The sequence below is a fragment of the Amblyomma mixtum genome, chromosome 9, assembly GCF_055824585.1.
Source record: "Amblyomma mixtum isolate Tamu chromosome 9, ASM5582458v1, whole genome shotgun sequence".
Taxonomy (NCBI): Eukaryota; Metazoa; Arthropoda; class Arachnida; order Ixodida; family Ixodidae; genus Amblyomma; species Amblyomma mixtum.
This window is the reverse complement of record NC_143020.1, coordinates 36,689,886-36,705,520: the sequence shown is the minus strand read 5'-3', so window position 1 is coordinate 36,705,520 and position 15,635 is coordinate 36,689,886. Positions and strand designations below refer to the sequence as shown.

The following is a 15,635-nucleotide window of genomic DNA, read 5'->3' as shown; positions in this document are numbered from 1 at the left end:
TATTGAGAGGCGTGTAGTCAGCCGTAAGTAGTGTCCATGTCAGTTTTTAGATTTTTCGAGAACGCAGTTACCCTCCCCCTGTGGCCGAAGAAGTTTTGGCTACGTCGCATCGAAATTGCATATGCTTTTCAGAATCTTGCAGGCAAATCAGCGTCTAGAGATCAAGGAGTTATAGATGTTAGCAAAATATCTTGGGCCACAGCGCCGAGGTTAACTTGATTTTATAAATTCTAGAACTGATATGTACAATACTTACACTGGGCTACATGCATTTTCTGAGCGCAGAAACGTACCTAAATTGCTGAAAAATTTACTACTCAGTATAATTGACCTACACACTAATTAGCATGTCTTAGCTGCAATATGATGTACTAAGTCGCTTACAATGTTACACCGGAAAAAGCGCTGCTCTGATTGAAGGCGCCTAGTTCTATAAAACTTACACAACTTCTTAGATGAAACATACCTTCGTAGATAATGATTTATACTTCGAAGATTGGAAATGACTTTTGTATGTGCATATTTGCATACATGTCTACGGGCTTATTGCAAAGAAAACTCCTCACACACTGTGCTTACGATGTATACAAAGGCCTTGGAAATTTTTCCTGGACCCGTGGTTACCTGAAATACTGAACGCGCACAAACTCAGAAAAATCTTGAATTGGCTGCCAGATTTCTAGCACGAGCATCATTTTCTCGATGATTGTTTGGATATCTCCCTTACCATGCATGGATTCAGGACGTTAAAGAGTGCATACGATAACATAGCATTCAACGAGCAACTAGATCAAGCGGGTTGCATGCTGGTCGCAATGCCCAAAAAGGGGCCGTAAAAGGCCTTGTAAGAATCACTGATAGATTTTTCATCGGCACTGAAATAATATTAACTGAGGCCGCGTTTTTTTTAACTGAAGGAGCAAGCTATAACTAACTCAAGAAATAGAATGCTTCGCATAAGAAGAAATCAAGCCGAATTTGTGGTATGTATTCGTGAAATTTGTTTTAATTGTCAAATTTGTTTTTGTGAATTTATAATTTATAATTGTCAAATTTGTTTTTGTGAATTTTACGCTCACTCTTCGCAGAAGAGAAAGAAAGGACTGAAGCGGCGATGTATTGACGAAGCACATCGGCCAAATTAGGCAGCAGTCAAGGCACCGCGGGAGAGAACACACAGCCGGGGAGAGTTGCTTCTGCCCTAGATTAGAGCTCTGGTGATTAGCGATGGCGATAGAGCTCAAAATCACTGACTGATCCTGATCTTATTTACATTACTTAGGTTTTTCAAGCCGAAAAAGTAAACACATGAGTTATTTTGAAGGATTCGTCTTCACCAAGTCAGAGTAAAAAAATATCGGTTTATACCGGACGAAACCAACGATTTCAAAGGGGCACATGATAGAACCCAGCAGCGGAGCATGGCCTACAGTCGAGACCCGCGAGGGCTAAATGATAAGGCAACAATGAACCGGGCGCTAACATCTCAGGGCGGCAGAACAAAAGTACACTGAAGCTCGAATGGGATCAACCGACGCAGATCAGGGCAAGAAACGGTACATGAAACCAAGCTGCTCGCGTAGCAGCCACTCACGGAAAACAGCTATTCCGTCTTCGCTCATGTGACTTCCATATGCTTCGATCTTTTCTCTTAATGCTGGAAAAGGTGCTAGCCGGTGAGAGTGTGACCGCACCAGAGCAGCGCTGCCGCCGGACTTTTTTGGCGCCCTTCTTTTATCAAGTCACCAAGGCGGTAACATGCAACATCTAACGGGCGGCAGTTCGGCCGTGCGCAGACGTGCTGCACCCGCAATGGAGCGCACGCGCAGTTTAAATGGCTAAAAAGGGGCTGTAGTGCCCCCCAATTTCGAACCTTAAGAAATGGTGAAATTCTGGCTCTCCTCTGTGATAGAGAACCATTAACCTGGGGTTCAACTTCAAAACCAATCGATCTGAAACACAGCAGAAGTACAAAAACAACCAATATCAGCAGCAATATATTGCTAAATGAAAGATGGAGCAATCAAAGGTCGAAATCATTTCAGCGCGTTTTCACCTCCGTGATGTGAATAGTTGACATCACTAGCGGTCATTCTATTCTCCAACCCACTAAGTTTGGAATGATGCACATGTCATCTAGGAAGAAGTGCAGTGCCCTTTTCTTAAACTCTCCTCCCAGGCCATTGTTATTTGATCTGTTTTCTTCTTAGTACGTACGCTGCATACGCTATATAGTCCCACTATGCACCTCCTGTGAAGTGCCCAGATTTTGGCTCAGCGGGATAAGGTTCTTGCGCAGCCCGCTAACGGGATATATTTAATTTTAATTCACAACCGTCACGCCAAAGCCGAAACATGCGATATTTTTATTCTTCATAACGGATTATTTCGACAAACATCAGCCCCAATCCGCGCGCAATATGATCCCGAAAGCACAGAAAACTTTGTCGGAATCTTCCGAACTATTGTTTTTTTTTTATTCGAGCTGTTTGCCCTTCGGCATAATGAAAAAGGAAAGAAAGTTATAAAAAGGAGTGCAAACAAGCCTCGCTTAAAAAGCGGCAAAAGTTCGCGATAAAGCGATTATCTTGAGTCCACTTGCGATAGTCGTCTGCAACGTCCCATCGCAGGCCAACCTTTCTTAGGAAACGTCTTCTCACGGAAGCTGTAGCCGGGCAAGTCCACAGCAAGTGTTTTTCATCACACTGGTCGGGCGCAGCACCACAATGGGGACACTTGTCTGTCACTTCGTAACGTTTGTCACGCCACCGATGACGCACAGAAGGAGTCAGAGCTGCTCGTACCCGAATCCGGCGCACAGATACCTCCTCCTCCCGAGTGAGACTCCAGGGGAGAGGGTACGAACACGGAGGAATTAGAGCGCGTGTTCGCTGCCGCAAAGACTGTTTCTCGGAAACATGGGACAGGAACGGATCTGAGGGAAGAGGGGAAGTGGCGGGATATCGGATGTGTCAAGGTGTGTCATTGCATCCACATGAATATTATGCGGATCCTGGGCGTGCCCGCGAATCCAATGTATACGCACAGGACAGGGGTATTTTATGCAAAGTTGGTGAATGGATTCTGTAACTTGGAATGTGCGCCGGACAGCCTTAAGCTGCTTAAAGGCGGCAAGGGAGTCGGTGTAAATGTGAACAATATTGAAAGTAGGTACGAGTGGAAGGGAAGAAATGGCATTGTGTATCGCCTGAAGCTCCAAGGCAAGAGGGGAGAGTATCCGCGCTATATGCAGCGCGGGAGTTGAGATGAAGATGGGAGTGACTGTAAACTGCAGGAACTCCCTGCACTGCTGTGTGTGATGCATCGGTGTATATTATGCAGCCTGAAGGAAGATGGGCGGCTGATATCGGCGTCGAAGCAGAGGGGCGATTGTCTGTGAGCTGACAGTATGACCATGGAGGAAGAGTCTGTAAACGATGAAGCTGAAGCGACATCTTGCGTGCTCTGTTTGCTTCACGCTGGTCGATACGTTCACTCAATGTATTAAGTTGAGCGTACTCTTGCAGAATGGGTATGGGTGGGATACGAGGAAGATACGTTATGGCGCGCATAGCCTCCCGATTGACTGATTCAAGGGAGTCCCACTGTCGGCGGGTGAGGCGATGAAATTGCGCCTGGTACACTATCTGCGGCTGAAGGATGTAGCGCATGAGCTGACGGGCAGTATCAAAACGCGCTCCTCCAGAGCGCATAGCTATGCGTCGAATCAGACCGAGAGTAGCGTGAGCCGACTTACGGGTCGCGTTTAGCCACGGAGTCCCAGTCCCAGATGTATGAAGTAGAAGACCTAGAACACGCACACTTTCTACTTGAGGAATTGGAGAATTATCTACCCTGAAGGTAAAAGGTGCTGCTTTCCGTAAGCTACTTCTGTTTCCAATGCGAATGAAAGAAGATTTATTACCCGAGAGGGTCAGACCCAAAGGGGGTAGTCGGGATGTTAAGGCATCAAGCGCTGGCTGGAGCGCCGACTGTGGCACAGACGCATCTGGATGACAAGACCACAAGGTTATGTCGTCGGCGTACGCAAGGACGCGTACAGAAGGAATTTTCTCTAGGGCTCGGACAAGAGGTATAAAAGTTACATTAAATAATGTGGGGGCGAGGACGGAGCCCTGGTGTACACCGCGGTTGGAGGTAAAGTGACCAAAGGGCTTCCCATGGACACGTACACTGAAGTTTCTGTTTGTTAAAAATGAGTGAATTGAAAGGAGAAAGCGATGCGGGAGACCGATATCTTGAAGGGTGCCAAGAATAGAAGAGTGTAGGACGTAGTCATATGCCTTTGTGATGTCAGTAGCGATCACCGTACGAACAAGATGACTATTGGGAGAATGGTTCAGTACGTCCGCAGCCAAAACAGCCAGACCGTCTTCTGTTCCAATGTGAGGGCGGAACCAAATTTTAGATTCTGGATAACAATCATTCGATTCCAGCCACCACGACAAGCGAGCTGCTAGAATGTGTTCATAAAGGTTGCAGATAGTAGGCGTAAGTGAAGTAGGGCGGAGGGCCGAAAGAGAAACCGGCGGCTGACCTGATTTGGGGATTGGGACAACGATGGAATGTTTCCACTCTGCAGGAATAACTCCAGAATGCCACACGTCATTTAATGTATCAAGGAGGGAATGTAGACCAGGTCCTTTCAAGTTGCGAAAAAACGCGTTAGGTACACCTCCCGTCAAATAACCAGGAAAAAATGTTACAAAAATGTTTACCTATGATTCCAATCGGAGCGGGCGCCGGTGATCACAAAACTAATTTATTTTCCTACACTGAGAACACCTCGACCTTCGCTTGAGAGAGAGAGAGAGAGGGAAAGGCAGGGATGTTAACCAGAAAGGATTCCGGTTGGCTACCCTGCACAGGGGAAGGGAAAGAGGGGAATTAAAGAGGAAAGAGAGAAGTAAAGGGAAATAATCACAGTCTGTCAATCAAGGCAGTCGCTCTCAAAAAGCGAAAGAGTGCCTTGTAAGCCTTGATGGCAGTTGACTGTTGTGGCCACGGACCGAGGATCTTGGCCTCTGTGAAAGGGCGAGGTTCCAGGCGGTCCAGAGCACATCGCAGCTTATGTCTTTCGGCTACAAAGGCAGGGCACTCACACAAGATATGGGTGATTGTCTCATCACAGGCGCAGTTCACACAAGAAGGGCTGTCGGCCATCGCGATCCGGAAAGCATACTTATTCGTGAAGGCAACACCGAGCCATAAACGACACAGGAGTGTTGCTTCCAGAAGAGGGCAAATACGGGCTGGTTGGTACATGTTTTACGAATTGGAAAAACAGCGCAATCAAAGACGAGACACAAGAGAAGGACAAAACACCAGCGCTGACTAACAACCAAATGGTTTATTGCTTCAGGCAAGGCAGCATATATATGAAATGGCACGAGTAAAAACACAAAATAAGCATGAGAGAAAGATACCGCACAACCACACAACTTGACTAAAAAAAGGCACGTCACTGATTAAGATACGCAAGTTCCTTTGAGAGTAGATTTATGGATGGGCTGCTGATACAGGTGTTACCGAGCTTTCTGATATGGCAAGCCTCCGAAATGAGCCTTGTGGTCTCATCTTTATAACGGGCGATGATAGTGGTCCGATTGAGGTGCGCTTCGCAATCTTCACACTCAGCACAGTGCACAGCAAGGTGGTTTCTGCGAGACTTGTTCTCTATATCTTTTGCATGTTCACGCAGTCTATCGTTGATGCATCGTCCCGTCTCACCGATGTAGAAGCTGCCGCAAGAGGTCGGGATCTTGTAAACGACACCAACACGACACTGAACGAACTTCCGCTTATGCTTCTTCTGGCAGCCTTTTTTGCTTCCATCCTCATTAACACGCTTGCACAATCCGCTAAGTTTATTCCTGGCTGAAAAAACCAGTCTAATGCCTCCTTTGCTCACTATCTTTTTTAGATTGTGCGAAACTTTGTGCACATACGGGATGCACACTGTTCTTTTTCTTTCTGCCAGACCCGCATCGGTGTCCTTGATCTTTCGCAGACTACATTCTGCAAGCAGGGACTCAGCAACATTTGACACCATCTTCGTGGGGTATCCTGCTGCAGATAGCCTGTTCACCTGTGCGTGAAAGCTGCCTTTTGTCTGATGCAGACATGATCTTTGCAGTGCGGCTCTTAGGCATGCCTTAGCGATACCGCGCTTAATAATCTTCGAGTGAGCTGACCGGAAAGGGAGAAGGCTCTTCCTGGACCGCGGCGAGTATGCCCAACAAATATGGTTGCTAGAAATTGTCATTTCCATGTCTAAAAACCTGAGCCTATTATTAGAGGGGAGCTCTGAAGTCAATTGGAGGTCATTAAGTTCATAACAGAACGTGTCAAAAATCTCTGCAGCCGTTTGCTGTGCGTCATTAGTGCGATATAAAATTAGAAAGTCATCAACATATCGCATTATCTTAACAATGGGCGCGTCATCGAGCTTAGTTCGAAGACGCCTGTCATAACTTGCTAGAAGTAGATCGCTTAGTACAGGAGCGATGCTCGAGCCAATGCAGACTCCTTGTTTTTGGATAAAAAATTTGCTGTCTATAGTGACAAAGGTTGATTTCATGTAAAAGCTCAGCAATTCTAAAAACCTGCTAACGTCCATTCCACATGCGTTTTGGAATTTTGTTACGCCAAAGCGGTCGATGCAAAGGCTGACTTCCGCGGTCACAGAGCGCTGAGGCAAGGAATAGTAAAGGTCCTTCACATCAATCGAAAAAGCGCTTACATGTGGTGGGCACTCTTCCCGAAGGAAGTCTGAAACAGTCTCGGGCTTCCTGATGAGGAATGGGTCGTCCACCTCCAGGTGAGAAAGGCACTTCTGCAAGAAAACAGCGACTTCACGTTGCCACGTGCCTCTTTCAGACACGATAGCGCGGAATGGGCACTGATCCTTGTGTGTCTTCGCACTGAAGAACATTGAAAGGCAGGTTCCTTTCGATGCCTTTACAGACGAAGCCAGCCTCGAGAGGCCGGCTTGTTCACAAAGCTGGACCGCTTTTTCTTGCACCTTGGCAGGTTTGACGGACTTTAATTCTCTGAAGTTGGCTTGGACTGCTTCTTGAGCCTTTTCTTTGTACAGGCCATTAGACACGATGACAAAGCCACCTTCCTTGTCGGACTGTAGCAGCTTCACCTTTGCATCTCTGAGGGCTTCTGCAGCGGAGGTGAGAAGACGCGTGTTTCCCTTCTTGACGTCTTTTGGGAGGCACTCAACTCCTTCCAAGATGCACCTGTTGGCGTCATCTATGGTGGCCCTTTTTGCAGCCGTCCGCACAAGAGAAAGTAGCTCAGTTTTGTCCAGACGCGGATGTTCACAGAACTTCGGTCCCTGCTTGAGAAGGCTGTTGACTTTCGTAGGGATGTTGACGTCGCCAAGCACAACCACTTCCTGTTGGACGCGCTGTTTTTCCAATTCGTAAAACATGTACCAACCAGCCCGTATTTGCCCTCTTCTGGAATTCATTTCTTCTACATCGGGCACTTTTCTACCCTCTTTATGCCTCCGCTCTTCAGTTATATGTGTCAATCTTTTGGCCGCAACCACATGCCGGGCTCGTCTTCTCACGTTTTCAATCAAGAACTCTTATCTGCCTCCTGATGTTCTCAGCTTATTTGGGGGACTCGCACCCTCAGATGGTCACGCCAAGCGAGTCTGCCGCATTCTGCGATCCGAGACCTGGAGGCAAGCCAGGTTCTACACCGAGTGCCTGAGCTTCGCGTGCAGAAGCGAGGTATCTACACAAGCAGGGAACAAAAGATTCGGACAAGACCTCCGTTTGGCATCCAATACAGCAGAATTCATGTGGCGCCAGATAGTTCCTTGGCTTCCGCGGAAAAGGAGACCTCCAGGGCCCGTCCAACAGGAAGTGGTTGTGCTTGGCGACGTCAACATCCCTACGAAAGTCAACAGCCTTCTCAAGCAGGGACCGAAGTTCTGTGAACATCCGCGTCTGGACAAAACTGAGCTACTTTCTCTTGTGCGGACGGCTGCAAAAAGGGCCACCATAGATGACGCCAACAGGTGCATCTTGGAAGGAGTTGAGTGCCTCCCAAAAGACGTCAAGAAGGGAAACACGCGTCTTCTCACCTCCGCTGCAGAAGCCCTCAGAGATGCAAAGGTGAAGCTGCTACAGTCCGACAAGGAAGGTGGCTTTGTCATCGTGTCTAATGGCCTGTACAAAGAAAAGGCTCAAGAAGCAGTCCAAGCCAACTTCAGAGAATTAAAGTCCGTCAAACCTGCCAAGGTGCAAGAAAAAGCGGTCCAGCTTTGTGAACAAGCCGGCCTCTCGAGGCTGGCTTCGTCTGTAAAGGCATCGAAAGGAACCTGCCTTTCAATGTTCTTCAGTGCGAAGACACACAAGGATCAGTGCCCATTCCGCGCTATCGTGTCTGAAAGAGGCACGTGGCAACGTGAAGTCGCTGTTTTCTTGCAGAAGTGCCTTTCTCACCTGGAGGTGGACGACCCATTCCTCATCAGGAAGCCCGAGACTGTTTCAGACTTCCTTCGGGAAGAGTGCCCACCACATGTAAGCGCTTTTTCGATTGATGTGAAGGACCTTTACTATTCCTTGCCTCAGCGCTCTGTGACCGCGGAAGTCAGCCTTTGCATCGACCGCTTTGGCGTAACAAAATTCCAAAACGCATGTGGAATGGACGTTAGCAGGTTTTTAGAATTGCTGAGCTTTTACATGAAATCAACCTTTGTCACTATAGACAGCAAATTTTTTATCCAAAAACAAGGAGTCTGCATTGGCTCGAGCATCGCTCCTGTACTAAGCGATCTACTTCTAGCAAGTTATGACAGGCGTCTTCGAACTAAGCTCGATGACGCGCCCATTGTTAAGATAATGCGATATGTTGATGACTTTCTAATTTTATATCGCACTAATGACGCACAGCAAACGGCTGCAGAGATTTTTGACACGTTCTGTTATGAACTTAATGACCTCCAATTGACTTCAGAGCTCCCCTCTAATAATAGGCTCAGGTTTTTAGACATGGAAATGACAATTTCTAGCAACCATATTTGTTGGGCATACTCGCCGCGGTCCAGGAAGAGCCTTCTCCCTTTCCGGTCAGCTCACTCGAAGATTATTAAGCGCGGTATCGCTAAGGCATGCCTAAGAGCCGCACTGCAAAGATCATGTCTGCATCAGACAAAAGGCAGCTTTCACGCACAGGTGAACAGGCTATCTGCAGCAGGATACCCCACGAAGATGGTGTCAAATGTTGCTGAGTCCCTGCTTGCAGAATGTAGTCTGCGAAAGATCAAGGACACCGATGCGGGTCTGGCAGAAAGAAAAAGAACAGTGTGCATCCCGTATGTGCACAAAGTTTCGCACAATCTAAAAAAGATAGTGAGCAAAGGAGGCATTAGACTGGTTTTTTCAGCCAGGAATAAACTTAGCGGATTGTGCAAGCGTGTTAATGAGGATGGAAGCAAAAAAGGCTGCCAGAAGAAGCATAAGCGGAAGTTCGTTCAGTGTCGTGTTGGTGTCGTTTACAAGATCCCGACCTCTTGCGGCAGCTTCTACATCGGTGAGACGGGACGATGCATCAACGATAGACTGCGTGAACATGCAAAAGATATAGAGAACAAGTCTCGCAGAAACCACCTTGCTGTGCACTGTGCTGAGTGTGAAGATTGCGAAGCGCACCTCAATCGGACCACTATCATCGCCCGTTATAAAGATGAGACCACAAGGCTCATTTCGGAGGCTTGCCATATCAGAAAGCTCGGTAACACCTGTATCAGCAGCCCATCCATAAATCTACTCTCAAAGGAACTTGCGTATCTTAATCAGTGACGTGCCTTTTTTTAGTCAAGTTGTGTGGTTGTGCGGTATCTTTCTCTCATGCTTATTTTGTGTTTTTACTCGTGCCATTTCATATATATGCTGCCTTGCCTGAAGCAATAAACCATTTGGTTGTTAGTCAGCGCTGGTGTTTTGTCCTTCTCTTGTGTCTCGTCTTTGATTGCGCTGTTTTTCCAATTCGTAAAAAAGAGTGTTGCTTCACGACGCGCTATATTACACGGAAGACGGAGGCGCAGTCCAGGGTCCAATGTCCTGAGCCGACGGTTGCACAACTCTCCAGAGTTCCACGCTGAAAGTATGAGCTCCAGCCTCAAGGAACGAAGCCCACACGCTGCGTCAGCTCTCCTTACGGTGATATTAACGGGGATTCCGTCATTGTGGGCAGAACAGGCAGCTTCGTCAGCCTGGTGATTGCCATGAATGCCGCAGTGGCCCGGCAGCCACTGGAAAATTATGTCATGTCCTTTCAATGTGGCGTCATGGTACAGCTTGCGGATTTCGGCAACGAGTTGTTCGTGTGACCCACGGCGTAGTGCAGTTTTCAGGCCTTGAAGGGCTGCTTTTGAGTCGGTGAAAACTGTCCAGTCAAGTGCAGATTCCTGACTAATGAACTGAACTGCAGCCCGTAGGGCAGCTAGTTCTGCACCACTTGAAGAGGTGAGATAGGTAGTCCTCTCCTTCATTAAAATAGACCTGGCCGGTATCACCACAGACCCAGCAGAGCTTGTTTAAGTCACTGAGCCATCTGTGTAGACATGTATGCGGTGTTTATGGTTAAAATTCAAATAATGCAGTGTCAGTTGCTTGAGAGCAGGCAATGATAAATCAGATTTCTTATTAATTCCAGGAATAGATAGTATTTTACTTTAATGTAATATGATACTTATTAGTCAAATTTCGTTTCACCTTGATTAACAATTCGCAATGCTGGAGCGCCGCTAATATGGGCAGCGGCGGTGATGCGAAGAGGCTGAAGCTAGGAGCATGAGGTTGAAGACGAGGGCCAGAACTGACTCGGAATCTGCCAGTTCAGCAGCATCTTCGGTAGGCTCTGCTGGCACACCGAGGACCGCTACCGGACAATTTGAACAAACAGAGACGGTCAGCATCCCCCACCGGCTTTCGACATTTATTTATTTATTTATACATACTGCAGCCCTATTGGGCTATTGCAGGGGTGGGTGTGAACAACAGTTTAGGAAAACATGGAGCACAACAATGGCAAACATCCGAAACAGTACGAGTGAAAACAAGAAAAACGAAAAAACTATTCAATAGCCGCTAAAAACAGCTCTAAAGGAAGAGAGCGATTAGAACCGGGTAAACAATTCCAATATTCGATTGCACGCGGAAAAAAACTGTATTTAAATGTGTCCGTGCGGGCAAAATAAGGCGTGATGTTTAGGCTGTGGTGACTTCTAGATTTAGATGGTATAGCAGGGGTTAGGTAATCATTTGCAGAGGTCCGGCAGAAAGAGTTAATAATGCAATACAAAAATTTTAAAGACTCAGTCCTTCGTCGAGATGAGAGTGGTTGCAGGCCCAGTGATGAAAGTGCTGTGGAAGGCGAAAAATCTCTACCAAACCTGTGACATATGAAGCGAACGGCTTTCTTCTGCACTGCCTCGATTTGGTTAATTTCGCGTTGTTTGTGCGGGTTCCATACAGGGGAGGCGTATTCAAGTAGTGGACGGATTAGCGATTTAAACATCAGTAGTTTCGTATCTCTAGGAGCAGCTTTTATTGTGCGACGGAGGTATCCTAACTTTTTAAGTGCCTTTGAGGTTATGAAATCTATATGTTTGGACCATGACATACTTGGTGTGAAAATAAGACCAAGGTATTTGTATTGACTCACACTCTGGATGGGGGTATTGCTAATTGTGTAATTAAACACGGAAGGTGTCGTTCTATTAGTGAAAGTCATAACAACGGTTTTGCGGATGTTAATAGTCATTTGCCATGTAGCACACCAAGAGCTAAATTCTGAAAATGATTTCTGAAGGTATAAGTGATCATCAAGGCAGGAAATTTTGTGATACAACACGCAGTCATCAGCATACAAACGTAGGTTACAGGTGATGTTACAAGGTAAGTCATTTATAAAAATCAAAAAAAGCAATGGGCCCAATACAGAACCCTGTGGAACTCCTGAGGGCACGTCTGCTACCCTAGAATTAGTTCGGTTGAAGGACACAAATTGAGAACGGTTGGAAAGAAAACTTGAAATCCAATTGAGAAGGCGGGGGTTATTGAGGATCATGTCAAGTTTATACATAAGTTTTGAGTGAATCACTGTATCGAATGCCTTCGAAAAATCAATGAATATTGCGTCTATCTGATTGCCTGCATCAAGGTTACTGCAAATGTCGTGAGTAAATTCGTTAATCATCCGCCTCACTCTATAATGGTAATAATAATAAATTATGTATTTGAAAAATTACACAGTACAAATACGAGCCTATGTTTATATATGTTTATATATAGCCTATGTTTATATAAATATGTTTGAGAAGTTCTACCAGAGACATTTAAAACGACACAAAAGTCTTACAATAACAAAGATAGATTAACTAGGGAAATTAGCGAAGCATTTCATATTCATAAAAACCACGACACATGCGTAGGCACTCCATCCGTCCTTGTTCATGACTGTCAGATATCGTTTCTTGAAGATCATGGCTGATTGTAACATCTAATCAGTGTTGTTGGCGTCGATCATGCGTCCTCCTGGTTGTTTGTAGAGTATTATGCGAAGCATACTAAAATAGCCCAACCCAGCTCCTCGAGCGCGGCGGTGTCGTTACCATTGACCTTTCGTGACCTCCATGCCATACCACGTGATGCGTGCCGTCACAGCAGATGAAAAACGGGGGCCAAACTCGCGCCGTCGCGCGAGGCGTCGTGACCAAGGATGACCACGTTATGCGTGACGTCACAGCAGATGAGAAACGGGGGCCCAGCTCGCGCCGTCGCGCGAGGCGTCGCGACCAAGGAGGACCACGTGATGCGTGACGTAACGACATAGGAGAAACGGGGCTCCAGCTCGCGCCGTCGCGCGAGCGTCGCGACCAATGTGTTTCCTGCTTCTGCCGCTCGGTGCGCTGTAGTGAACGCGTGATGCTGGAGCGGCGGTATACAAGGGGGTGCGCCTGCCTCTGCTAGGCGTACACGGGATAGAGATGCCTCCTGGAGACAGGGCTGCTCGTTGGAATGAGAAGCAAAAGTTGCGGCGTGCTACAGAGACTGATGAAGAGCGTGAAGAACGTCTAGCCAAGCGGCGTGCTCGATATGCAACTCGGCGACAATATGCTTCGCATCTGACTAGGCTTAACCTAAGCTAAGCCTCAGCCATTTTTATTTTTTCGTGTTCCGTGCAATAAACCTTCAGTTGCTAGTCAGCCCCTTTCCCGTCGTCTTCTTTTCTTGTGTCCCTGTTCCTGCGCTGTTTTTTGTCTCAAGATGTACCAACTCGCTCAACTCGCCGTTTTACACGCACTATCTTTTCAATACGTTTCACTGCGATTGTGGATGTTTTCTCGCACAGCGGTGCTCTTGGGAGGCGCACTAGCTTATGTTGCACCTGCACATTCCACAGGAGTGATGGGAGGCTGCACGGAGCAGTTCACTACTGGAGCTACAGCTTCGCATCATGGGCTGCATCTTGATGGTCGCCGCGGACCAAGAGTGTCCGGTCATCTAGGGCTACTCAAGAGCACTTCACCTTCCTGATCACTCCCCTTCACGCACCGACAACTGATCAGCCGAGCTCGCTCCAATAAAGTTGTTATTAAGGAAGCATTGATGCAGACTCCCACAGTTATGACCAGTAAATGTAACTCTTTTGTCAACTCATCTGAGCACAATAAAACGATTGTAAACTGTTGCGTCAATGTCACACGTTTGCCCACGCTGGCTTTTCTGCGCAGAAAAACGCTAGATCATCAACTAATTTTTTGTTCAATAATTTCACTTGACGCCCTGCTTAAGAACATTTCGGATGGTGGTTCTGTGTGAAATGCTCATAAATAAATGTTCGAAGTAAAGTGCACTAAGAAGCGGCATTGCGAGATGCCTTCCCTGATGGTAGAAAAGATGAACGTGATCATAGAACCGCTGCATAAGAATCGGGTATAGTAGTTATCGTAGAAAAGTTCGGTCACATTGTTGACATCTGAGCCAGCATGAGCTCATTCTAAAAAGAAAATAGCATAGTGTTGCGATTCATTATAAATGACCCCACGAGGTAGACTTTTATCAGTGCAAGCAAGCCTATAAGACGTTTTGAAAAATAGGCAGGTTGGTTTTAATGGAATGGTTCCTCAAGCCAAATGAATGGTGGATTACATTGAGTGTGGCCATTACAAACTACCGCCGATTTCTAAAAATTTGTGCGGAAATGTGATATCTCACAATAAATTCGGGAGTGAGGCGAGCGCTCGAGTTTTTTATAACTGCATTTCTTGAACACAATAGGACTAAATGTGTCCGAATTTTGAGAAGATTGGGCGCTAATCAACGACATGGTGTAATTCAACTACACCTAAAGGAACACCATTTGCAGTAGTTCTTCCTTTTGGTTGCGGCAAAAAAAATAATTTATTCTTGCCAGCATTATTAATATGCCACGTGCGCCAAAATACTTCGACGATGGCTTTTGACATCTGTCATCATCTATGATGAATTGGTTATATGAACGTAGTAGCAACAATAGGAGCAGTATCCGGTTGTGCACCCCGAAACATGAAACGGGTATGTATTTTCTTTTTTCGATACTGCAGGCTACCGTCTCTGAGAGTGAACACTGAAGAACATAAAAAATAACCCTGATTCGAAACCGACCTTCAACCTGTTGACTGGACGAGGTCGCATGATGTACAGGTGCTCCACTTTGATAGTACATAAAGGGGTCGGATGGATGAATTTCAGTTAAGCAGGTGCTTCTTTTGAAGTTAGGAGAAAAAGCTAGGTGAGTGCTTTATTTGTATATATTCTCCTTCCAAAGCTTAAAGATGCACACTTCTGTGATACGGTGCTTTTTCAGTAAATTATGGCCTAACTTGAAGGCACTAAATCAAATATTATTCTAGGTGTCGTCTTAGACATTCCTTAACCTACGCCTTCCTAAAGTTTTGAAACTTCCACAGATTAATGAAGAACTTGCATAAAACTTGCAGTTTTTCATGAAATTAATTGAAAACATGAGGATCTTGCTTTTGTTTTACAAATCTGAATAGTATTGCACGCCATGTGCCACCCCAGAGATAGAAACACTTTCTGTGTCAAAATCATCACCGTAGTACTGCCTAGTTTCTCTTGAGGCGGCCGAGCTCGCTGTCTCCAGGTGAGAAAAATACGGTAACCACCTTATAAAGCTATCAATAAGAGAGTTATGGCAGCAATAGCCCCCATCTAATAAAGTGGTTGGCAATAAGACTGGAAGAAAAGTTGGTTTCTTTTTTGTTTTAAAACCCTTGTTCGATATTTAATCCAATTTAGACCTGTGCCTGACACCTGCATGTTTGCACGTCGATGTAATCAAGCTGTTTTAGGAGAAATTAATTTCGAAGGCAAGTGGCAGACACATTGCCCTCAGAGGAACACGCGTGTAAGATCTGACATCATGTAGTAAGACGGCTCCGCAGTGAGGCCTATGTCGCAGGCCGGTGGTTGGCTTCTGTTACACTTGTTTAAACCATGTGTGTATGAACCTAACGTATGTAGAAGAAAAGATGTCTTCTGTCATGGCGCTTTTTGGGTAAAACTGCCTGAGCAGAAAAA

At 46.2% G+C, this 15,635-nt stretch overlaps 1 protein-coding gene across 1 annotated transcript; it reads left to right on the top strand.

Moving 5' to 3' along the window:
* The first annotated feature begins 7,345 nt into the window (after positions 1 to 7,345).
* Positions 7,346 to 9,939, top strand: LOC149328747 (uncharacterized). Its single transcript, XM_089559077.1, has 2 exons — positions 7,346 to 7,428; positions 7,646 to 9,939. The coding sequence occupies exons 1-2, from the start codon at positions 7,346 to 7,348 to the stop codon at positions 9,843 to 9,845; spliced, it is 2,283 nt and encodes a 760-aa protein (XP_089415203.1). The 3' UTR covers positions 9,846 to 9,939.
* Positions 9,940 to 15,635: the final 5,696 nt, after the last annotated feature.

Excerpts from the sequence above, each read along its gene's own strand:
- LOC149328747 (XM_089559077.1), top strand. The coding sequence starts at position 7,346 with ATGTTCACAGAACTTCGGTCCCTGCTTGAGAAGGCTGTTGACTTTCGT. Across the intron at positions 7,429-7,645 it reads GCCAAGCACAACCACTTCCT|CTTATTTGGGGGACTCGCAC; the intron begins GTTGGACGCGCT and ends TGATGTTCTCAG.